The sequence below is a fragment of the Aulonocara sp. 'chitande type north' Nkhata Bay genome, linkage group LG12 (genome assembly GCF_057382095.1).
Source record: "Aulonocara sp. 'chitande type north' Nkhata Bay isolate Kocher_YH1m ecotype deep benthic linkage group LG12, A_spYH_male_GT1.1, whole genome shotgun sequence".
Taxonomy (NCBI): Eukaryota; Metazoa; Chordata; class Actinopteri; order Cichliformes; family Cichlidae; genus Aulonocara; species Aulonocara sp. 'chitande type north' Nkhata Bay.
The window spans coordinates 36,256,246-36,282,331 of record NC_141355.1 but is presented as its reverse complement, the minus strand read 5'-3'; the positions used below and the strand labels follow the sequence as shown (position 1 = coordinate 36,282,331).

Sequence of the window (26,086 nt, the reverse complement as noted above, 5' to 3'; positions counted from 1 at the left end):
AATCACTTACTGAGTACAACAGCATGGCGACACAGTAGAAGAGTCCCGGTGATGAACAGACCTGCCTGCAGTCCAGACCTTTCACCAGGTGACAACATTTGGAGCATCATTAAAAAAGAATATCTAACACTGTTGAGCAACTGGAAGCTATAATATTTGCATGTAAAACAAGCCATCAAATTAGAAAAAAGCGGTAAAATATGACAACACGCATCCGCTTTTCAGTGTAGGTTTCTACACAGTGAAAAGTCTCTAACCGTAGGGGAAGTGTTTTTTAGTTGTAGTACTTGATCCCTGACTTTCTGTTTTTTAAGTGATTTATTCCGGATTATGATGAAACTGTTGCAACACTCAGTGAATAATGTTTTTTGTTTTTCTCGAGTCAGTCCGATGTACAATAATGGTTTCAGTGTACATCTGATATTTTTACCCTTCACAAGAATAATTTCTGGTGTATTTATAGTGTCAGTTTTCATAAGAAACATATTTTTGACCCGTGCTGACATCTAGTGTTCAAACAGGACATGATTTTTCTGCCTGAGGATACAGTAACGTCACTGCCATGAAGTTTGATGATGCTGGTGGTCCATCATTTTCAGGGTTAAATCATTTTTTCAATTCAAGGTTCATCTCATCCTGGTGCTAATGAGGAAAAACATCTTCCTAAAGTTTACCTGCATTTAGGGTTTAAGACTTTGCACAGGTGCATTTTAAACAGCCCAGCAGCAGTGTTGCAGGTACAGTAACACTGCAGTTAATCAGACAGCAGACCAGACACTCTAACAGAGATTCAGCAGTTGCTATGCAGAATCAGTATGATGGGCTTATGGTTACCTTTTCATAGATATCAGCACATTATGGAGTAAAAGGAAATAACAGGGCAAATGAACTGGTTCTTATGTGGTGCTTTTCTGCTCAAGCACTCACACACTTTGTGCAACATGTCCCATTCACAAACATTCATGCAAACACTTTCTTTTACATTTAGGTGCTTTTCTGTCTTACATCCACACACATTCACACTCCTGAATGCATCAGGAGCAACTCGGGCTCCGTATCTTGCCCAATGATACTTTGGCATGCAGACTAGAGCAGCCAGGGATCGAACCTCGAACTAGCTCTACTTCCTGAGCCACAGCTACCCCAAAAATGTGGTTGCAAAGGAGGTATAATGAGGCAGCCAAAGAAGGAAAACTGGGAAAAGCTATGGAAGGGAGAAACGAGAGGATGATGGTTTTACAGGAAAAGAAAAGAAAATAGAAGAAGAAACAGGAGAGGATGACAGAAAGGACTGGGATACATCACGACTCAAATTCACGACACAGTGGTTAAAACAATTAATCGTTCATAGCAGGAAAACACCAAACAGGTAATTGCAATGGGAGTATTGTTGAAATGATGAAACCAGGGAACATGTTATATGTCAGAAATATGAAGGTGAGAGAAGGTAGCTGATCCAAAACCAAAAACTCAGTGTAATCAAAGTTAAAACAGATCTTATCGATTTACTGCAATGGAAATTCAGAAATCAAAGTTATCAGGTCATATTTAGTTATAAAAACTGGTTTGAAGTTATTTATTTATTTAGTTTTGTTTTTTGAGCGACATTGTGGCCTCCAGTCCCTACCAGTTGGTGGCGCTAATGCACCAAAGTTAACAAGAGGAAGAAGAGGAAGAAGAAGCCCTGGGTGGGTGCGTGGTCGGTGTGTGTGTGCGAGCACGAGCGGAAACGGCGTTTGTTGTTCTTCCCTCTGTTTCCGAGACGTTCAGGGTCTAAACGGGCTCAACAGCCGCGTCTGCATGTCGCTGCCAATTCCCGCAATAACCCGTCTTCTACCGCCCCCGAATGAAGGTAATGTCAGGTCTCACTTTGTTTCTGTGCTGCTGCCACCTTCTCCGTGCTCTCCCGGGTTTAATTTAGCACTTAAATCCGCTCGTATTCGTGCCAAGTGCTCTCCCCCGCAGTCCGCCTCGGTGGCTGCCCGGGCGGCTCGCGCCTCACAGCCGCTAGCCAAACAAATCCAGCGGCGTGCTCGGAGAGCGCTGCAGGTTTAGCCGTGTTTGGGCTTAGTGTTGGAGCTGTTTGAGTATGCGGAGCTGTGGAATATCTTGGCGTGTGCACAGCCAGAGGGCGTGTTTACCTCGCTGTCAGGTGTGACAGCTGGAGGGCTGAACTCCTCCTGAACGGGCCCGACCGTGTCACTTCTGACATTATGGCTATGTTTGGATACTCAGCTGTTGGAGCAGTTGCAATCGCTGTATTAAAAAAAATGAAATAAAATAAATAAGAACTCCTCACTCCCTGAAAGGTGTTTTTTGACATACTGTTTTGGTTGTGTGCGATAACATCTGGAGCCTAAACTATTGAAATCCCCTCCAGCTTGTGATAGAGTGACGGCTCTCTGCTGGAGCTGCAGATTCGTGCCTGTCTCCATGTGCTTGTGATATGAATCGATGCCAGCAAGCTTTATATCTGTCACTGCTCACTTGTGACCTGGTATTAGTGTGTAAACAGGTTATGTAAGTCCTTCTCCAAACTTATTCCCCTCTGCCAACCCTCACGGCAGCTGCTGCATAATAGCCCTGCGCCTTCGCCTTTTCGGCTTTGCATACTTTTCATGTTGACATACACGCTGCTCAAAAGTTATCAAGTGTTGTGCATGCATAGCTTTGCTGACTGCAGCGGAGTTTAAATAACATGCACGCTCCTGCTTCAAGCAGCGGTCAGCCAAGGTTATTAAAGCAAACTGAAACTAAACTAAGTGTGCAAAAACATTTTAGTTAACCGACACAAAAACAGAAACTGGATGAAAGTAGAATAAAACAGGGTTTATCTACACTTTTGTTTCATTTAGGCAGGGTTTTGCATTGTAATGTGGTCATATAAAATCAGCCAAAGGTCCCATCTGACCCCCTCAGAATCAGCTGCTTTTAATTGCATAGTATATTTAATGAAGCTATACAAAATGTTACCTTCACAATTTGAACATCTTACCAAGTGACAGCCCCTGGAAATTCAGGGGTGGATGGAAATTTGGCTTTATTTACTCACCAGAACTTACTAAGTGCAGGAGATACCCCGCAGGCAGATTTATTTTACACCTTTTACACCTGTCAGAGTGTCACAGTCTAAAGCCAAATTTTGTGTTATTACAACATATTTGCTTCTATAAATTTGAACATCGGGTTATGTGTTATGTCATAGTTTAATTCTGCAGTGCATAATTAAACTATGCATCACCGTAGTGATGCATAACTGCATCAGTTTCGTGTCAGTGACATAGAGGAACAGAAAAAAGGCACCCTGGATATTTGAACTTTGAAGTTTTCTGCTAATTCATTGGAGAAAACCTAAAAAAAAAAAGTGCGTTTTGTTTCAACTCTGAAGGGTCATGCCACCATGTGGGACGGGAGGCTATACTGGAAAATTATTTTGGCACAGAAGTAACCGCGGTTAGGGAAGCACCTGGTTTAGAAAATGTAAAAAGGAGACCTGTCTTATGCTTTAACCAGCCACTTATGGTAATATTTGTTTCTCCTCGCGTGAACTAAAACTGCCAGAGTCTGTAGGGAAGGGAGTTTATTGTTTGTGAGCACAGAAGCCAGATAAAGAATTTAACTCTGCAAGCAGTTTCTGTAGTGTTGTTGTGTCCGAGAAGAACCTGCAGGAGTTGTTGTTTAATTCAGTGCGAGTATTTAACTGAACTTTGAGCCATTTTAATCAAACTTTGAGATGATTCCAAAACGGAAATCTCTGTGAATCTTTTTTTTTTTTAAGCCAAGTAGTCCATGGATACATGTGATGACATATATTAAAAACATGGGTATTTCGTAGCTTTGAAATTTAAAGAAATAAAATCTGGCATGTAAGTAAAATGAGCCAGAAACATTTGTAGGCTTCAGCTTTTAAAATGCGATGCCTTTTCCTCACGTGTATGATACTAAACTGTGGTTTGGACTGTTGTTCAAACTAAACAAGAGCCAAATGTAACATAATGGACATTTTTCTCTTTTTGTTTCTGGGATCAAGAGAAAATAAAGGGCAAAATTTCAGCCTTTATTTGTTGGAGACAGCAGGAGACCAGTGATTCAATAAATGCCTTCACAGACCTCCTTCTTTAAACTTGCCTTAAGTACTGTGTTGTGTTTTCTCTTGATTGGCATCTTGATTTGAGGCTGCAAGGTAAACCCTGGAGTAAATGTCTGATTGTTGCTCTAAATAACCGACTGCTGTCGTCCTGTTTGGTCAAAAGGGTGGAAAGCGCTTTCAGTCAGCTGCTAAAAGATCAGAAATTTGATGCTTTTATCACAAAAATGTCTCCAGCTGAGTTTAAAACCTACTGGGAGAGTTACTTCAGAGTATCAGCTCTTTGTGTCGCTGCCAGTTCTCCTCCAGGTGCACCCTCTGGTTTTGTGGTTTGGCATCGTGTTGGTCCAGACACTGTGGTATGCTACGGGTGGGAAATCATCTCTAGCAGCGACGTGCCGGTAAAAGCTTTCTGAGGCTGCTGATGGTAAACGGTTGACTGCTGCGGGTGGGGTGAATGAGAGGGAAAATATTTTGCAGAGTATTTAAGAAAAAGGTTTTAATAAACGTATAAACTGCTGTATGTGAGAAGAAGTGTGGATCTGTTTGTTTCCAGAGAACGCAGTTCCATTGCAAACAGGCGACGTTTTCCTTTAAAAGTTTTTAATCATTTGGTTTTTTAAAATATATTATTTTATCTGTTAGTCTTTCTCTATATATAGATATATCGTATAGAGTTTCTTTTATTAATGCGTACTTTTGAACTTTTGACCATAGTGGTGATGACAGCAGAGCTGACTGGTACAAGCATGTGTTTATATCACAGTGGTAGTTTCTTTTTTATTTATTATGGTGGTATCATCATCATATTTTTGCAAAATGGGCATTAATTTAAATTTACATTGGTTCATTTTGTGAGGTGCAGATATCTAATATAAAATAACTTAAATCTAAATGTTAATTTTTTTTACATTGATGTATTATTTTTTAATTACTTTATTTAAAAATACAGTTCTTATAATTGCTAAATATTATACTAATATGATATTTTGCAATTGTATAGAAGTAGAATTATTGTTAATCTTATAATTGTTTTCTTTATTTTAATTATTATCATGTTTTTATTTATCCATTTAAAACATTTTAATACTATTAAATATATTTATTAATGTAAATGCAGTTCTAATGTTTTGATTATAAATATATTCTGAGTTTTTTTTTTTATATCTTTTTTTTTTTTAATAATCATTATTAGTGGCAATTTTATCATCGTGTTATTGTAACTGGAGGTGGTTTTTCTTGAGTCCTTTTTAGTATTTATAAAATAATTTCTTTGAATTTGTTTTCTAAAATCAAATAATATTATTATTGTTATTCGTCGGTAGCGTTGTCCTGCTCTTTGTAGTGCAGAACGTTAAAGCACATCTCTGCCGTGTTCTTGCTGTGTCTTTCAGATTAACAGGTATGCCAAAGGAAAAATATGATCCTCCAGATCCCCGCAGATGTTACACCATCATGCCAGCCGACGAGGCGGCAAGTGGGAAGAAGTCTCACTGGTCCGAGCTCGAGATATCTGGTCAGTCTCACTCACTCCCTCTGGGCCCGCTTCCATTAAAAATAAAATGAGGCCTTGAAGCTCAGATCTAAAACTATTCCTAAAGGAAGGAAGCATTGAAAATGTTGGAAACATTTTAAATCTCAGCTCATGACAGAGCCAAAATACTGTGTTTTAATCCGCGAGAGTTAACTTTTCTCATCTCATCCACATTGTGCTTTTGTTCTTATGTTCGACTTGATGTCTGTGTTTGGATGCAGGGCGGGTGAGGAGCCTGAGCAGCTCATTGTGGACACTCACCCACCTCACGGCGCTGCACATCAATGACAATAACCTGACCCGCATCCCGCCAGACATCGCCAAGCTGCCCAACCTGGTCTACCTGAATCTGTCGTCCAATAAACTCCGCAGTCTGCCCGCCGAACTGGGCAACATGGTCTCTCTCAGGTAGGCTGTCTGCTGGTATTTCTAACTTCACTTAAGGAGACGTGCGTATTTAGCCTTGAAAACGAAGAATTCTTCAGAGTCACTGAAGGGATGGCACGTAGAGCCATCTCAAAGCAATGAAGAGAAGCGATCATGATAAACTCAATGTTTAAAAACACAGGGAACATTATGAAGAGAGGGAGTGATAAAAGCATCTCGCAAACAAAAACAAAGCTGTCAAGCAGAGACTGAAGATGTGACAACAAAAGAATGTGTGGTGGACGACGCTTTGATGCCAGTAGAAATACATCAATGATGAGGAATCACCAAACTGTTAGAAAAAACACTGTTTTTGTCTCGTTTCTTGCAGGGAATTGCTTTTAAACAATAATCTTTTACGAGTTCTGCCTTACGAACTTGGAAGGCTTTTCCAGTTACAAACCCTCGGGCTAAAAGGTGAGTTTTGTTTTTCATTATTACGATTTTGGAGCAACAAAAATGAATGTCTGAAGCCCTTTTTCCATTAGTCCCTACTCAGATCGGCTCCACACATCTCTAGACGGTACCACTTAGCCTGTATTCGATTTCCATTCAATTCGAGTACCACCTAATGTTTGTGGGGTCGTTATAGCAACGCAGCCAAACATCCCGTGACATCATTTGCATGCGACACGAGCGCTACAACAAAAGCGAGCGTCAAGACTCTGACTTTTTGGGGGTTTTTTGTAGCCATGTTGCTCGTTGCTGGGTTTCAATAATGTCTGTTTTGGTTTTCACGATGGAGACGCTCTCATGAGTCGTAGAGTGACGCCACTGACTACCCAATCGGTGGCATGCGATCTCTTGACGTCGCATTTTGGATTACCTGGGATCTCTTGGAACCCCAGTTGAGTAGGTGCTAAAAGGTACCAGGTACCATCACCTAATGAAAAACCGCGTCGTGCGACCTGACTCACCCGAGTAGGTACTAATGGAAAAGCGATATAAGAGTACTGAATCACTGCTGCTTACCAAAAAAACCTGAGAATTTCTCCAGTAATGGTAGCTGTTGAATAGAGTGCGCAGACAGTTTTTTTTCCTTCGTATAAACGTTTTTGGCTTCTCTCAAAGAGTTTCAATGAGAGCTAAAAGTGTTGTTCATTTACTCAAGCACATTTAATGGTCACAAATAGCCATCAAACGCATAGACTCCAATAAGCTGACACAGATTAATTGCTTTTACTGTGTATTTATATATTTAGTCCCTCCCCCCAAAGGCCAATTGTAAGGTAGGAAGAAAGAACAAAACAAAAAGCAAAAAAAACAAACCCAAAACTGATTCATTTGATCGAAGACCACTTCAGCAACAACAACTCACGACAGGTATGGCAGGGAGTTCAGCACTTAACCAACTACAAACCTTGCAATACCACGTTGACTGAGGGTAACGCGGCGCTTGCGGAGGAGCTGAACCACGTCTTTGCACATTTTGAGGTGAAGGGACCAGAGGCGGCAGCAGCAAAAGCATCGGACAGCAGCAGCAGCCCAAGCCTCATGGTGCAGGAATATGAGGTGAGGCGCACACGGAGGGCAGTGAACCCCAGGAAGGCCGCCGGATCAGATGGGGTAACCGCAAGGGTCCTAAAAGAGTGTGCAGACCAGCTGGCTGGGGTCTTCACCAAGATCTTCAACACTTCACTGTCCCAGTCCTGCATCCCGCCGTGCCTAAAGTCGGCCACAATTGCCCCACTGCCAAAGCGTACTAACATTAGCAGCCTCAACGACTACCGACCAGTTGCTCTAACACCTGTTATAATGAAGTGCTTCGAGAAACTGGTCCGACGTCACATCATGTCCTGCTTGCCACCCACACTCGACCCGCTCCAGTTTGCATACAGAGCTAATAGATCAACTGAAGATGCCATTGCTACAACGCTCCACACCACCATCTCTCACCTGGAAGTGCAGGGCCGTTACACCAGACTGCTCTTTGTTGACTTTAGCTCTGCTTTCAATACGATACTCCCGGACAGACTAATAGTTAAACTGCTGGAAATCGGACTTCCTTCTACCACCTGCCGCTGGATCAGAGACTTCATCTCAGGGGGAGATGAGACGGCATACAGAGCTGAAGTTCAGAGGCTGTCAGATTGGTGTGTAGATAACAACCTGGACCTCAATACCACCAAGACACAAGAACTGGTAGTTGACTTCAGAAGGAGGAAGTCTGAGCTGCAGCCTGTCAGCATCAACGGGGAGTGTGTGGAAAGGGTCTCCAGTTTCAAGTTTCTGGGTGTGCACATAGACACAGACCTCCAATGAAGCTCTAACACCTCTGCGGTCTTAAAGAAGGCCCAACAGCGTCTCCACTTTCTGAGAATCCTCAGAAAAATAGACCTGAAGAAGGAGCTGCTGACCGTCTTCTACCGCTGCTCCATTGAAAGTGTGCTGACATATTGCATCGGTGTGTGGTTCTCCAGCTGCACCACAGCACACAGAAAGGCACTCCAGAGGGTCATCAATATGGCCCAAAAAATCATTGGACATCCTCTTCCCTCCCTGAAGGACCTGTACAGCACTCGCTGTCTCAAGAGGGCACGCAGCATCCTACGGGACTGCACACACCCAGGACACCGGGTGTTTAAGCTGCTGCCGTCTGGCAGGAGGTTCAGGCTGCTGAGGTCCCGAACAAATAGACTCAAGGACAGCTTTTACAACAGGGCAACAGCCCTGATCAATGTAAATAGCTGACCTGACTGGCTACCGCCCTGGACTTTTTTGGGGGGGAGGTAACAACGATAAAAACAGTAACAATAATAATATTTATATTTATAACAAGATGCAATAATAACAGTGTGCAATTCAAATACACTTATTCTTCTTTTTTATTACTAAGTTAATATACTGTGTTGCGTTGTCATGTGTCGTGTCGTGTTGTGTTATATGTAGTGCCGACGTAGGACAGTTTTCCAATTTCATTGTACTACTGTACTATGTATGACTGTGCAATGACAATAACGAGTTATCTTATCTTATCGTATTTGCAGGAAATCCTTTGTCCCAAGACATCCTCAATTTGTACCAGGAGCCAGATGGAACCAGAAAGCTTTTGAACTACATGCTCGACAATCTAGCAGGTAAACGGCTCTGCAACGCATGACCTCACCCCTCATCTGTTTATCAGAACTCATGCATATTTTATCAAACAGTTTTTTGTAGACCTCAGCGCTGCAGGTATATCATAGCAGGTAAACCACTGTGTCTGTCACGCACAAATGAGCGCTAATCCCGGCCTGTTTTTCCAGTGCACCCAGAGCAGCTCCCCCAAAGACCTTGGATCACTCTGAAAGAGCGAGACCAAATGATCCCCACCGGTAAGTTTCCTTCATATAGTAACGTGGCACTGGGAGTGAGTCGTTTATGAGCTGATGGCTTCTTATGCTCTTTAGGTTATCCGTAAAGCCCAGCATTACCCAGCATGCCGTGTTATAGTACTATTATGTACGTCTGAAAATCTGGATAAGCCACTGTGGGTATTTTCTATAATCACTCTTATGGCTGCAGTAAAAATTGATGTCAAGCATAAAATAAAAACTTGCATACTGTCCAGCAGCATTTTTATAGCATTAAATAGCACCTTTACAGCCTGGGATGAAAAACAGATGTACCTGGAGAAGATTTCTTTTTTTTAATAACTTCCCCATTTGGATTCTGGTAAGGCTTAACGTTAGCTTTATGGCTGTGTTGATTGACAGAAAAAGCTTCAACTGAAACTGGCTCATAAATTTGAAACTGAGATAAACATTCAGATTTCTTAAAGTTAGCATTAGCAAAGTCCATTGATGATCCGTTCTGAGCTATTTGTAGAGCTGTTTCTTATATTTTGTAAACTTTGTAATATGTTGTGTTATTTAATTTAGTTCAGTCTGTTACTGTTATTGTCTTGGAGCAACTGTAACCACATGATTTCCTTAGGGATTAATAAAGTATTCTGACTCTGAGTTTGGGGAATAATTATTCAGGCTGTTCGTGGTAAACTACATTCATAACTGTCAGATGTGTCGTGTGTCTTTTCTCAGATGATTCAGTAATTTAGCAAACTTTACTTCTGTCTCCCTGTAGCTGTGTTCACGGTTATGTGCTACAACGTGCTGTGCGACAAGTATGCCACGCGACAGCTGTATGGTTACTGTCCATCCTGGGCCTTAAACTGGGAGTACAGGAAGAAGGGAATCATGGAGGAAATCACCAGCGGTGATGCTGACATCATCAGCCTACAGGTAAAGCTAGACCACCTTGTAAGATACTTTAAATCTTCCTCACTAACTGTTTTGCGGCATATTACTAGTATTTGTGGTGGAGCCATAGTGTACCTTACACAAAGAGATTTTTTAATAATTTGGATATCTTTCCACTCAGATGGTTATCTGGTTACATCAGTATTGGGGTTGTCTATGTGTATATCCAGACACAGTGCTGTGGATTGAGGTGAACTAGGCTACATCTTCCCAGCACCTCTTAGCCTCATGCACTAGGGCAGGGATCGGACTGCTCTCCAGTGCACAAGGCATTGGACCCATTTTTGCAGTTAAAGAAATGCTTTCGAAATCTGAACAAAAACAATAAAGATGAACTAAAACGAGCCTGCTTTTGTCTGGCTGTGTTTTTTCTAACATTTTTAATTGGCGCCATTGCCTTCTGTAGCCATCTGTCCGTCCCCTGAGGTGATTCCCCCACAATCGTGTCAACAAAGGTTGTTATTATTCTTCGGACTATTCTCCGCTCTAATCATTAGACTGTGTGCAGAGCTGCTGTAAACTGCTTGGATCAATCCACAGTATCCAGCGTTCACCTGTCAGCACAACCGAGCCATTGTGTATTGAAGATAAAGAGGTAGATGTTACTGATTAATCCTGCCCATACAAAGCTGGCTTTATTTTCCACTGAGTGGAAACTTCCCTGAGAAGTGCTGTATATTACCAACTAGTCCATCTGTGTAACAGCTAACCTGCAGGACATGCAGAAGAGAAACAAAACACTATTTATCATCAGACCCTGACAAAGCTGCATATTAATAAAATGATACAGTGACTGTGCCACATGCATACCGATAATTTCTAGATTTTGGCAGCCGTTTCAATCTTGTATGGATCTGAGAGACGTGAGGAACAGGATGGAGCTAAAACTCATGCACTGCACACAGAGCTCTGAGCCATCTACCTGCACCATTTAATCATTATGATGCACTCCCCTTTCATTCATCAAACATGGCAAATTTTGCCTTCTTAAATCATGTTTCTGTGATTTAATTATCCTTTCAAAGTTTTTTCCTCCGACAAAGCCACAGCAAAAATACCAGCGTTCATCTCTTTAGTAAATCATGACGGCTTTGACTGCTCGTTTTGACTTCACTGGCGTTTTTGAGTGAAGTACACTTACAGTCATGAGTGAAAATCAAGGAATCAGAATGTTCATCCTTAGTTTTTAACCCCACAACCGTGAAAAGTTGATGGGGTGTCGTCATCACCGGGCAGGTTGCGTGGACACCCCAAAGTTGTGAATGTGATAATTCAGAGCTTGTATCTACTCGGAGACTGAGGGGCCACACTGGTAGCCACAAGTAATTGTATTTACTTAGATCTTAAAAGCACTGATGTGTATCTTTAAATAGTACAAGAACCCTGGTTATGACTTTGAGCCCTTCCTTATCCAGTTTACAAGGTTTCCTCAGTGGTGTTCACTTCACCTGTCAGTGTTTTAATGTTGTGTGCGTTCCCTGTATATCTCATCTGCTCCTTTACGTGACTTTTCTTACCTTGTGTGTTTTTTGCAGGAGGTGGAGACGGAGCAGTACTACATGTTGTTTCTGGAAACACTAAAGGAGCGCGGCTATGACGGCTACTTCTGTCCAAAATCTCGTGCCAAACTGGTTTCAGAACAGGAGAGGAAACATGTGGACGGCTGTGCCGTGTTCTTCAAGACTGAGAAGTGGGTTTAAGAGCTTTATTTTATACACGTTACTAGGGATGGGTATCGTTTAGGTTTTATCCGATACCAGTACCAAACCGGTACTTTTGAAACGGTGCTGGTGCTTAAACGGTGCTCGAACCGGTGCTTAAAGAATGAAGAACACAAAATTGGTCCAAAAACCTCTCATGTTCAGCTGTTTTTTGTTTTTTTTTTGTAGAAAGATAACAATGTTAGCCTTTTCTGCAGCTATAGAGGATTTATGGCATCACTCTTGGCTGGAAGCAGTGCTTAAACAATGGAAAAAACACAAACTTTGTCCAAAAACCTCTCATGTTTAGCTGTTTTCCACTTTTTCTTTGGTCATTTTAGCCTTTTTGGCCAGGGTGAAGGGAGTATCTGCCATCAAACAAGAAGACAGCCGCATGTAACTACGACCTAGTTCACCTCACATGCATTAATGTAATAACGTGGTTAGCCTACTCAACGTAAATTACACACGAACAACATTAAGCTACTCGCGCAGAGAAGAACGGCTGCTGCTGCCATCATCATCCGTCATCATTTCTGCTACACTGGCAGGGCTAGGGGCCAGGACTCTGCTCTTCGGGTTTTTGGGGGATGTTGCTAACTCCGGGTCCGAAACAGGCACCACACCCGCAGTAGATGTGCTCGGTGTGAGGTCTCGCAGCAAGCTATCAAATACGGCGCGCTACGCATCACCAGGTGTTTCATCAGATTCGAGGTGTTACCTCCTCTGCACAGTATCAGCTTAAAGCACTTGTTGCTGCTGAGTTTTCCTCTTTTGCTGTGAAGTACAGCCAGACTTTTGACCGCTTCCTCTTGGAGTTTTTAATCTGTAGCTCTGCTCTAAAAGAACGTACGTACCTGGACCCGCCTACTATCCTCGGAAACGTAAAATGATTGGCTAGAATCTAAAGTGTATCACAGCTCAGGAAAAAATAAAGCACCGAAATGTGCGCTGCTTTTCGGTCTGGTTACTGCCGTTTATGTCAGGATACCGGTACCCATCCCTACACGTTATAAAACATGCCTTTATGTTGGCCGTGATGATTTGAAACTGTGTGAACACATTTGATGAAAAGTTTTTCTACATAAAGAAAAAAATTTCCTCTTATTAAAATCTGAGCTCAAGTTGTTTTTTGGGGTTTTGTTTTTGTTTTGTTTTTTCCAGTTTCAGCTATAAAATGTATTTTATTATTATAATTATATTATTACTATAAATATGTCATTTTTGGGTAATCTTTGCCATAGATGGAGCTCAGCTCGCTGTGTTTTATGATGTATGATTTTTCATGTGATCTATTTAGAAATGGTCACAAACAACAGGGAGACTGCATCACAGACTCATCGCAGCCTGTTTGCATTTACTTTCCTTTGTAGTCGCCCAGCCTGGTTCTCTCTGAGCCAGGAAAAATGAAGGACGAGGAGCAGATTTAAAGGAGGAAAAACTTTTCATATGGAACTAGTGCATTTTCAAAGCCCTCATGGACATTTCTGCTGCTTGTTTGATTCTCTCACAGGTTCACTTTGATCCAGAAACACACTGTGGAGTTCAATCAGGTAGCCATGGCTAACTCTGAGGGTTCAGAGGTCATGCTGAACAGAGTGATGACCAAAGACAACATCGGGGTGGCCGTGCTGCTCGAGGTCAATAAGGACATGTTCTCCGGGGGTAAGAAAGGACTTTCATTTTGTAATTTAGCAGTTTAGGTAATTCCAAGTTGTTTTCTCCTGACCCAAAAATGCCTTCAGCTCTGTTATATTATCAAATTATCTATGACAACATAACCATGCATGTGAAACTGACTCGCCTGCCTCTGTAACTTGGAAATTTAGAAGGTTATAAAACCAGCGTTATTACTTACATGTGATATATGCACACAGCTCAGTAGTTACAGAGCAAGATTTTTTTTTTTAAATCTGATGGTTTTCAGCTTGAAAATTGTGATCTACAATTATTTTTGCCCAAAATATTAAACAGTAAAACTGCAGTAATGTATTTTCCCACAAGGTGTCACAATTGGGTTTTAATCAGAGGCTTCAGGGTGCTTTACAAAGAGAGTTAAGAAGTTACAACGAAGGCTGGAAATGGAAAGAGAGAAAGAAAAGATGTAATGTTTAAAAGACAAGTAAACCGAACAGAATATACGCTGTTAAAAAATTAATTAAGGTACACTCGATTATCACAGTATAACACAAAGCGAGTTAAACTTCAGGGATCCCAGTCGAGCTGCGCATCGGGCCTCCACGCCACTCTCATGGAGTCTGTTCCTGACAGTTTGTCAGAAACTTGCCCGCTGGAGGTCACCGTGTAGGGCGCTGGCAGTGCTCCTCCCGTATCTACCTGCACACAGATACTGGTCCTGCTGTTGGGTCCGGGCCGTCGTACGGAAAATGCGTTTTAGTGTAGTTGTGTCCACGGAGATTGTGTGTTTGAAGGTGTTTTGCCTCACTGTGGCTGATGATGCTCACATAATATCAGTGCTTTAAAGCTTATATGTATTTAATTAGTTAGTTAACTTACTAAGGTTTGCAGTGAGAGACAGGCACAGGCCATTTGCACTCCCAGCGAGCTGCAGTAAAACTTCTGTTTGTGGTCGTTCCCTGTCTGGTTTACTGATGCTCACTATATCGCACTCTTCCTTTTTAAATATTTTACTCTGTCAGCGCTTTTAAGTTTCTGAAGTTGCCTCATAGTTCTGTGGTTTACTGCATCTGAAATAAGACCACGATGAGGATTTGTTCAGGGGACTTTTACATCCTATTTATTTTATTTTTATTTTTATTTTTTTTCATGTGTCAGTGAAAGTGATGTACTATTTTGCTTACATAGCGTCTGTTTTTTTCCCCAGTATAATTTTGTGGAACTATAAATGTCTGTACAGTAAAAGTGTGTAGAATTGTGTAATTCATATATTTTAAAGTCTTATTCTCAAAATAAGTGAAGAAAAAACCACAACTCAGATTTAGAATCATTGTCAGTTGATTTCTTTCCTCATGTACTTTTTATATGCATCTTTCACGGCTTTATTCATAGAACTTTTTGTTCGTAAAAGCATAAATAAAATTCGTTGATCATATGTGAAAACTATATGTGGAAATTAAAAGTTGTTTTTGTGTCGGGCTGTAAAATGCTGATTTCTGCTTTTAAGTTTCTGTTAAGTTGCTGCTTATTCAAGCGGCCACAACAGGAGCTGCAGCTTCTCGGCTTGTCTGCCGTTGTTTCTGGAAGTTGCTGCTTGTGGAAAAAGTTTCCTTTCAGGGCTTCTTTATGAAGACTTTTAGGATGTCACATGATCGAGTACAAATGGTGACAACGGTTTTTTTTTTTTAAACTTTAAGGGAATCAAGTATTTTTCATTAAGTTTGTATTGGTCTTTAATTACATTTCAGTGAACTAGGGCTGTTCATATAACGATATATATCGGATGATGATATAAAAACGTCTATCGTTTCATTTTACGCTATCGTTTGTTTCGTGGTGTCGCAAAATAAACTGTTTACAGCAATATTTTTTTCATGGTTTTGATGGTCACTGTAGTGGCTATATTAATTTCTTAAAGTTCTCTCTTTCTCTTATATTTAATATAACCACACTATGGACGGACAAGCGCCTGTTTTTATGCGTTGTGGTTAGCAAAAACTACAGTAACAGCATCGCGTGTCCGCTTGTTTATGTTCCACATAAACCTTTCACAATAAAGCTCAACATCCTATTGAGACTTTTCAAAATAAACTGAATCACGTGAAAGAGCAGATTATTTACGGATGAGAAGTAAAAAAGAGCCGCCAGCCGGTGCTAAAAAATAAACCTTAGACTCAAACGTTAGAACAGGCTTTTCCCCGCAGCACGCCATGTAATAAATACTCACAAAGAAAACGGCGGCTGTTACAACTTGTGTCTAAAAATGTATCGTTTCATGCATCGGTTAAAACACTCGACCCGAGATTCACAGATTTTACAGAAAATGTTACATTTTTGTGATTTATATTGTTATCGGGCGATAGAATTCTTATATCGGGATATGAGATTTTGGTCATATCGCACAGCCCTACAGTGAACTATAGTTTATATAAATGTATGTGAACCTGTTGGGGAGTGAATTTGAACTTTTAATAGAAGTAAAAGGACGTGAATTAAAAAGAGCATGAGAAGATTGTTTTTTACATTTGATCTTTTTTAATAATGTGTAAATCAAAATTTTAATTAAAGGAATTTTAATTAAAGCCCTACTTGAATTTTTTTTTTTTTTTTTTTTTTTTTTTTTAAAGGCATGAAGCCGCCTCAGGAGAGGCAGCTCATCCTGGTAGCCAACGCCCACATGCACTGGGACCCCGAGTACTCGGACGTCAAGTTGATCCAAACCATGATGTTCCTGTCAGAGTTAAAGAGCATTGCTGAGAGGGCCTCGGGCTCTGTGGCAACGGGATCGCCGACCTCTGACCCGTCCTCAATCCCCATCGTCCTGTGCGCTGACCTCAACTCGCTGCCTGACTCCGGTAGGGCTCTGTCACTTATCAGGAACCAGGGTCGTTCCATATAAATCAACCAAACCTGATTAAAGTTCCCACCTGATACATTCTGGACACCTGATAACTTGACACAATTAATACATAACAAAGAAAAATAGATTTAGCTTGATTAAAATGACCTATCCATGTTAAAAAATGTGAACCTTCGTTATTTTATTTTATTATCTAGTTTTTTCTTTGTTTTTACCGGCAATGGGAAAGTGTCTGTATATTCGTTTGTTGCCAGCGTGGTTTCCATCATCAGTTTCCCTTTAAAGCCACGAATGATGTCATGAGTTTCTTTTCCTTAATTAAAGGATTTAATAATTAAATAAAGTTCTGATTAATATCTCGCTAATGTTCCTGCTCTTTGATGCAGGTGTGGTGGAGTATCTGAGCGACGGAGGAGTGGCCGAGAACCACAAGGACTTTAAGGAGCTACGCTACAGCGAATGTCTGACCAACTTCAACTGCAACGGCAAGAACGGAAACTCGGATGGAAGCATCACACACAGCTTCCAGCTCAAGAGCGCCTACGACAGCAATCTGATGCCTTACACCAACTACACATATGACTTCAAGGTAAAACAAAAACACAAATAAACTCGTTTCCATTTGAAGCCGTAACAGTAATTTATATAGTGCCCAAAATGTCAAAAGTCAAGCTGAGCGAGACCCCCAAACGTCCTCTGTGGAAGGAAAAAACCTTCAAGAAGCAGACTCAGAGAGGGCGTAGAGCAGGGTCGGGAATTTCTGGTCCTGCAAATGTGTCTGACTGAAAAGTTAGAGGGGGAGTTGTTTTCACCCACCCGAAACGTTCCCTGTTCCCTGCCCCACGTTTCAGGATGCCAAGATTCATTCTGTGTTTGTGTGATAACTTGGTCAAAGAGTGCAGTGAGTCACATTGGCTCTAATCAGCTTCTGTGAGAGGACACAGATGTCCCGCTGCAGATGTTCTTTCCCCTTTTACTACTGAGTGATCTGACAGCTCACCTTATCCTGGTTTGAGTAAAGCAACTGAGCTTGACGAGTTCACTGTTGTAGGTCTGCGGAAGTTGGTTGGTGGGTCGTGCCCGATTTTTGTGAGTCAGCTTATGTGTTTCTGTAAGTGAAGTGAGACAGAGTGAGCTCACTTAGAGAGAAGCTACCCAACTTATGAAAAAAATGCTTACCAGTTACTTTCTTTTTTAAATGTAAAGGTTTACATTACTGGATCATATTTATCATGAAATGTGAGTCACTCTGCCAGCTAGTCTTGTTTCTGCATGTTAAGCAAGCCAGGGTTAGGTAATGATTGTGTCTTTATTCTTGAGAAAGCCTTTCCAAAGCAGCAATTATTCATGGTGGGGACCTCACGCATCTGAACCAGAGAGACCCCATCGGAGAGGAAGCTGCTACCAAGAAATAGTGGTCATTGCATCAGTTTCTCATTAATCCACATGAGCTTGATTGTCACGCATGATTTCCGGTTAACAGTACAAACTTTAGATGGAAGAAGCAGGAAGAAGCATGAGTGTATCGGTGAGTGTGTGAATGGCAGCTTGTGCTTATACTGTGCAAATAGCTACAGTGCTGTGTCTGACTGCTACTGTTAACTGTTGAAGATCTGGGTCTGGGTATGTTTGCTACTAGTTCAGTGCTAGCATACTGTTTTTAGAGCCGCCGTGTACAGACATTAGTTTTTGTCCTGACTTTATCATCTTGCTCTAGTAATAATAATGCTCATATTTTCACTAACATCCACTAATTTCCTCCTCGCTACACAAAAACTGATGTGTGCAGGAATTAAAAGGCACAAATGAGGTTTTTTTGTTTTTTTGTTTTTTTGTTGTTGTTTTTTTTGTCCGCCTGTGCGTCTCACAGATAATTGAAGAATTTGTCTGACATCTGTAACAACAAATTTCTCACGTGTGGGACTAATAAAGCTTATCCTATCTTTGGGGCATGTTATAACAGGCGCTGGTGTGGAGTAATATCACGTTACAAATTGCAGTATAGCCTACGCATCCTGTTGTCACCATCTTAATTTGTATCTGTTTTGAACTTTCAAACTTTCACTGTGCTGTAAGCGTCTTTATCATGTAAAACACGTCGATGGTCTGTGGTTTTGAGGAGACCCTCGCTGCACTCAGATGCTGACAGTTTTTAAGCGTGTCACCTCGCAGCGCGGACTTTCCAAAGGAAGAAATAAAGTAAGAGAGAGGAATAAAATTAGTCTCCATGTACACTGGGACGGATGCTGATGCGCAAAGCTCGTTTTCATCCTTGAGGTGTCACTTGATTTTATCAAAAACCACCGCCATGGCTCATTTTGGTGCTTTGTGACCTTTGCGGTTTCAGGCATTATGAAGCTGTCACACTAATACCATAACCCTGTGAGTCAGGGAACAGATGGCCATGTTTCCCTAAACCTAAACAAGAAATGTTTAGTCCCTAAACTTAACCGAGTGGTTTTTCCCAGCTAATAAACTGGCAAATCATGCCTCCGCTACTCCTCCAGCCTCATAATGAGTACTTTGCATGTTTCCAGAGATGGACCGTTACCCTTCATTGGTCGATCGCTGTAGCCGTCGCATCGACAGGGTGTCGTCAAGACAAAAGGGCTGCATATGAAAACGTGATATTCCTAGTCGTCTCTGCCACGTTAAAATACAGAAAATCACTACCTGCTATATTTATTGTGGATAATGTCGCTGTTTCAGGTGCAGGTTCAGTCGGGTAGATGAACGCGTTACAGCGACAAATTTAACGTCAACGATGAATTCTGTCAAATTGGTTTTTTGTACTGAGGTTTTTTTTGTTACTGCCTCCGTTAAATTTGGTGCTGGGAACTCTGTATCACTGAGTGAATTACACAGACTTATAGGTGGGCATTAAGTTCAATCGAGAAAAAAAAATACTGTTGCTGTGTGTTTCACTTTTGTATATCTGAGTTTTGCAGTGGGAGCTGTCAGCGGGAACGGAAAACTTTGAACATCGCGGCCTGTGAGCCGTGATTTTTACCCTTCAGCGCGCTCCGCAGCAAAAACTCGTATTCGCTTTATTTCGTGCGAAGCTGCCTCGCGGTTTTGATTTGTCACATCATTTCAGCTTCGGTTTCTAATGAGTCATCGAGCCAGACAGTTCATGATCAAATTCTTTTCTTCTTTTTTTTCTGCTCTCTTTTTCTTGTCTCACAAATGGTTAATTTATTCAGTATTGGGGCGTCAGTTATTTAACAGTTATTTATTACCTTATTTTTTTAAATATATGTATATATATGTATGCTTGCATGCATGCACAGACTTTCCAGTGAGTTCTCTGTTGGGGAATTTAAGCCCAGATTGGTGGGTGTTTTTGACTGTAATCGTCACATGAGCAATGTTTAGTCCCTCCAGCCTCCACACAGGGATGTCTGAGGTTACAAGTGGGGGCGAGACCTAGGCAGCCAGTGACGGGGAGACCCACAGGGAGCTAAAGCTCACAGTGATACCTCTGAGACGAGGCATCTACGGCCAGCCATTAATAAACCTTCCACAGACTCAACTTTTTTTAATGTAGCTCTTCAGACAGTGCAGACGAGCCATTCTCACTAACCCTGCGTCTGTAAGACTCATCTACTTGTTTACAATTTTAGTCTCTGCCCACTGGCGATATCACTGGCTGAATCCCACGGAGTCACTAACAACACTTTCGGTGATTAATGTTTATACTAATAACGAGCTTGACTCATTGCTGCTTCTCTTAGCGTTGATTACTCATCTGAGGAGCTAATGTGTTCATGCAAAAAAAATAGATTCATTAGAAACTAAATTAGAAACTGGAGCTCTACATCAAACAGGGATTTTCTATAAACACTCATAAAAGAAGCAAAAAACAAAACCAGCTCCTTCTCATTGTGAAATAAAATGACACAAAAATGTAATAAACAGATTAAAAACAACACAATATCAATTAACACTTAAGTTTGGACATCTCAGCACAGCATCAACAAGAACATTACTAGTCACGACACTCGCACTCGTCCACTCGTGGAAGTTTGAGCAACAACCTGAATTATTTTATGCAACCTGTTAAGTGGGAGGCTCAGAGGTAAAGATTTGTATCATCGAGGGGAACCTGCCACGTTGCACTCCAGTGCTAAATGATGTTTACTCTGAAAAGCAAAGAAAAACTAGATTAGGCTTTAAGTCATGAAGTGATTGGTTAAACTGCAGGTAATAAGAACAAGTAACCAAAAGTCACCCAAAGGGCCTCTCTGTGATTCAGCGAAAAGGGTGGTGTCATTAAAGAAGAAACACAACAGCCAATCGGTGATGAGGAAAAGAGGACAGGAAGTGATGTGTGGAAAAGTGAGGAAAGGGGTAAATAAAATAGACCAACTGGACCTTTTTAAACATTTTCCACAGTTGTTAGAAAGAGCTCGGGCTTTCTGTACGAGTCTCGGCAGATTCAAATGTTTTACGGACGAATGACAAACAGCAGATTTTTCTCCTTTCTTTGATTTGTGCGTCATTGTCTCCTCCCCTCGCTGTGGCCACGTGTCTTTTATATACTGATGGTAAAAACGCTCCCTGTGCATTCTCACTGATATTTCCTCCTGCATCCTCCTCTCTCCTCTCCATTCCTGTTGCATTATGCAAGGTGTGCTGAGGTCACAGACAGATGGATGGCACACATTAGAGAAACAAGAAAAGCTTTCTTCCTCGCCTCCTCTGCTTGTAGGAGGCGATCGTGGCTCAAGAGTTGGGAGTTCGCCTTGTAATTGGAAGGTTGCCGGTTCGAGCCCCAGCTTGGACAGTCATTTCACCCATGCTGGTGGTGGTCAGAGGGCCTCGCCTCTGTCAGTGCGCCCCAGGGTGGCTGTGGCTACAGTGTAGCTGCCATCACCAGTGTGTGAATGGGTGGATGACTGGATGTGTAAAGCGCTTTGGGGTCCTTAGGGACTAGTAAAGCGCTATACAGACCATTTGTAACTTTGGTGCGAGACACCAAAACACGAGAAATTGAGGATGTGCTGCCATGGAAATGGGGAAGCAGTGGATCATTAAATTGGTTGGTGTTGTTTTAAGTGACTCCCACACAGAGTTAACATCAGGTGGTGTTTGTGTGTCTGCAGGGTGTGATCGACTACATCTTCTTCTCCAAGACCCACATGAGCGTCCTGGGCATGCTCGGACCGCTCGACAGCCAGTGGCTCATAGACAACAACATCACGGGCTGCCCCCACCCGCACATCCCCTCGGACCACTTCTCCCTGCTGGCCCAGCTGGAGCTGCACCCTCCCCTGCCCCACCCGCTCAACCCCCTCAACGGGCTGCACCTGCCGGTCCACAGGTAGTGCACCCTGAGAATGAGAGAGAGCGCCCCGCCTACCCCTTTTTACCTCACCTTTTAAACACTGTCCCACCTCCTCCCTCCAGCTTTATACAGGACCCTGTACAGTTCACGTTAAACTCGGACACCATCTGACCGCCTCTAACCCCAAAAGGAGTGAAGTATTTGCCCCGGGTGTTGCTCCTTTTTATGTTTTTGCACACTGTATATTTTTTTTCTTTTCTCCCCTTGAAAAGGCTTGATACCAAATGTTGGGCTTGGGATGAAGTATTTCCCAACGTCTGTTTTGTTGTTTTGTTTTTGTTTTTTTTGATTAGTTGTAATCATGGCCGCTTAAAGATTCTACAATAACAAACTAATACAAACGACTGTTTAAGGTAAAGCTGCTACACAAACGTAAGCATCATTTCACACAGCTGTGAAATTTTTAGAGTACAGACACGTGATCGTATTAATGCTGCACAGTTTATAGAGCTGAAAGCTGCTTTCACTCCCAGATTAACTGACAGGTATTTAATTGAACGGGGGGGTCAACACTACAAAAAGAAAAACCTCAACCTTTTGAATGTTATAGGAGAATGTAGAAGGATTGTTTCTGTTGGTAATTGTTTTGCAAAAAGGTCCTTATTTGAGTTTCAAAAAACTAATTTGATAATAAGCGGGGAAATGGGTGCAAATTTTTAAGGATAAAATGTGCAAGCTGGGTGTTTTTTAAAAGTAATGCTATTTAGCATGGAGGTATGCGTCATCCTGGATCCATGTTTAGAATTAGGCCCATGTCACTCAGCATTGTATGAATTTCTTTCACTTTACCTCGGTGCGGTACGTCTTTTATAAAAGTGTTTTCTTTTTGCAAAGGCTTTTGTTCTCTGCAGCTCTGAAGTAATAAAACAATCAGTTGTTCGAATATTTTTCTAAGCCTTGCAGGCGGATTTGCTCAGACACTGCCTTTTTCCTGACATCCACAAACAGTCCGCTTCACAGTTTTGAGCTTTTCATGCTGTGATTTTTTTTTTAAACCCCTGATCTGCCTGGCCAAAGAATCCCCCGCAGCAAGTGACATGTCCTCCGTCAGTAATAAGACCTTTATTTATCGGTGCCAGAGAGAAAACGTATATCGTTTAATGTTTTAGTCAATGTTTCCTGACCAAGAGGCTGAATGTATTTACTAAAAATGCTCGCTATGAATTTGGTTCTCGGAGCCGATTAATGCCAGATCCCTGTGGACTCTAAACTTTGTGTATTTGTGTCAGATGATTAGAAGGAATAGCTCTTTATTCTGTAAGTCGTAACTCAGGGCTATGCTATGCATCCAGCAGCACCTTTCACACTAAAGACTCTCAGAGTCATGTCGTACGAGCAAAACCAAACAGGAAGCTACTGTTCTGAAAAAGCACAGGTAATGTATGTGTTTGCATACGGATATGCTGTTGTTCATCGTGTCGTTATAGAAGTCCCAGGTCTTTGTGCATTTTTGATAAAATACTGATGCACTTTTACTCCTAACCTGGGAAAATCACATTTGTCCTAGTTTTAGATGAAACAAATAAAGCATATTTGGTCAGTTTTAATTGAATAAGAATTTAGTTTGCTTTAAGGCCTTTAGAGAGGCTGACGCGATGAATGATAAGGGATCGGACTGGGTGTCAGTACTACATGTTTTCAGTGCCAGTACAAAGAAAATGAGAAATTATTTTTTAAGATGGAGAGGGAGGAACATAAATGTTTTGGAGTTTTTCCTCAAAGAAATCTCACGATTAAACCAGCAGCTGCAAATCCACACACTAAAATCTGCATCCTGTTTATTATGGGAACTTTGCTCTAGTCTCTGCCCTTTTTAACTCGTTGTGTGATTTCTGTCAGCTGTTAAAGTCTTAAAACAGAATATCACTCTTTCAATGTCAATACACTGCTCACAATTCAGCTATGCAAACTGAGACAAGTGGACATGGCTTGTATTAAAGTGGATGTTATGTGTTTCCAGCTCAATCTACCAGAGTAGCTTTGTATGATTACTGTTCAGAATAATCCTTATTTATCTTACACTGGGCCTTAATGCAGCCTCTTAGTTCCTCTTCTGTTTGAAACGACCAGTTTTAGCTCCTCTCTCATTCAGACCTGGGTTCTCAAAGTACGGCATGTGGACCAGTGGGGGGTCGTATTAACAAGGAAAATTAAAGTACATGTAAAGTGTTCATAAAGCAGCACAGAGGAGAGTTTTAACCCTTCTGTTGTATCTGTCATAACAGACACTGTTGGTGCCAAGAAATATCACCTCATTAAATACCATTAAATTTAAAAACCAGGACAAAAATAATAAACCTAACTATCTAAATGTGTCTGTGCAGCCCCATACTCTTCCTGGTTTAAGACCACCCACTCTTTAAGTCAGCTTTCTTCTGATTGGCCGCCCCTCTGAAACTGCAGCTAGGTGGGGACTCTGTGTCTCAGATGACCAAATTAAGGATATCCATCTTTTGGCCTCATACAGACCTAAGAGTAGAAAAAAACTAATCTTAGTGTCACCACTCAGCTGTTTAGCTCCCTTCCACCTTCTCTTCAAGTCAAATTTCTTCTGATTAGTTGCCCCTCAAAACCTGCAGGTGCCAGTATGACCTTATTTGGCACTTCCTCTCTATTTGGCCTCATAAAGAAACGAGAGTTATAAAAACTGTCTGAAGCAGAGCATCAGAGCAGTCTGAAGCACGGGATTTAAGCTCACGTAGCTCATGTACATATGCTGACTTCATTATTTGAAACCTTGGACATACTTACTATGTACATTGTGTCCTATTATCTTATTTTTTCCCTCATTTCTACACTGGAACAGGAAAAGTTTAAAAGATTGGGAACCACTGGTCTGAACACAGAAAAGTTAAGCTTAGTTAAATCAGAAACCATCTGATTTCAAAGAATGAATTCAAAACATCTGATATTAAAAACCAGCTTTTTCTACACATTTTAACTGGTGCAGCAGGATGGTTGACACTCAGTCCTGTCTGTGCAGGCAGATGTGCCTCTTAGTGATAAACATATCTGGCACATTTCGCACTGTAGTGTGTAGTAAACCTGGATTAGTTGAACCAGTCAAAGCTTTTCCTGTGTTTGAAAGCCATAATTCTGGGATACGTGGCGTCGGCACAGCAAGGCGTGTGACCGTGTAGCTGCAGCTTTAAATCGCAGGTTCTTCACTTTTACTGGCCTTCTGTTGCACATGATTTAACGCTAAGGAGTTCACCTCTGGGTTCGGTGGATTCGATCCCGGTGAGCATTTAGAGGCCTATACTTCACTCCTGAACTAACCTCACAGGGTTTTTATTTCCTGGTTTTTGTACCACAGCTGTACATAAATGAATCTGTCTTTGATGACGGCATGTCTTTCACATCTGTGAGGGGAATGTACCATTCTCCTGATAAAGGGGCGTAAAATTTTCTCACAATTCAAACGTGTACTTGGTGTTGTAATTTTCTTCTAAAGATCTCGTGTGAATACCACCTCCACATTTGTCTCTGATGCTCTTGTAGAGACCGGACGTGTCTCTGTTTCCAGCTCTTGTTTTTGAACTACGGGCATTTTCTGTCTCCAACATGCAGTCTTTCAATTAGTACTTTGTACTACTCAGTATTACCAACATTTTTTTTTTTTTTTTTTTTGAGAAAAACCATAAATATTCTAGGTTTAAAAGCAGCTCGTCTATATGGGTTTTATTTCTCCAGTGTCATCTCAAAGCCTCACTTGCTGCTTTTGTTTTCCTGTCATTTCTGCTTTCACACACATTAAACACCAGTTACGTTCGCATTTATTCCACAACAATACCAAACTGTCATCACCTGAAAGCAGTTCACTTGTTAATTTTGTCTCTGTAGATGCACCTCATACACTTTTTCTACAAACAATGTGCCTAGTTTGTACAGTTTCTCCAACAGCAACACTGCCCATGAGACCAAGACCCTCAGAGATTAACCCAGCACCATCGCCCAGCCAACACCCTTCGATCCATCCTTCCATCCCTCCAAGCCAACTTTTCATGTGGTGAGATTGTGGGAGGAATTCAGGACTTTCTTTCCCTTCAGTTTCTGTTACGTTATGTAAAACGGTCACTCTCACTTGTTTGTGGTTTCCTTGCTAGGACAAAGATCATCACAAGCATCACGTGGAGTTTCTGAACGTAGAAATCCTGATGTTTGATGTCTGGCTGTAGTTGATTTTTAATTTTTGTTCCACTGTTAATTCAAACTGTCTCGGCTACTGCCCATTAGTCTTTGGTGGTGAATACGAT

The 26,086-nt window shown here is 41.5% G+C and overlaps 1 protein-coding gene across 1 annotated transcript; it reads left to right on the top strand.

Moving 5' to 3' along the window:
- The first annotated feature begins 1,704 nt into the window (after positions 1-1,704).
- cnot6l (CCR4-NOT transcription complex, subunit 6-like) lies at positions 1,705-25,494 on the top strand. Its single transcript, XM_086315443.1, has 12 exons — positions 1,705-1,852; positions 5,482-5,603; positions 5,843-6,029; positions 6,379-6,464; positions 9,035-9,124; positions 9,293-9,361; positions 10,110-10,267; positions 11,821-11,975; positions 13,499-13,650; positions 16,251-16,478; positions 16,870-17,072; positions 21,589-25,494. Exons 2-12 carry the CDS (start codon positions 5,492-5,494, stop codon positions 21,808-21,810), a joined length of 1,662 nt encoding a protein of 553 aa, XP_086171569.1. The 5' UTR covers positions 1,705-1,852; positions 5,482-5,491; the 3' UTR covers positions 21,811-25,494.
- The last annotated feature ends 592 nt before the right edge of the window (positions 25,495-26,086 follow it).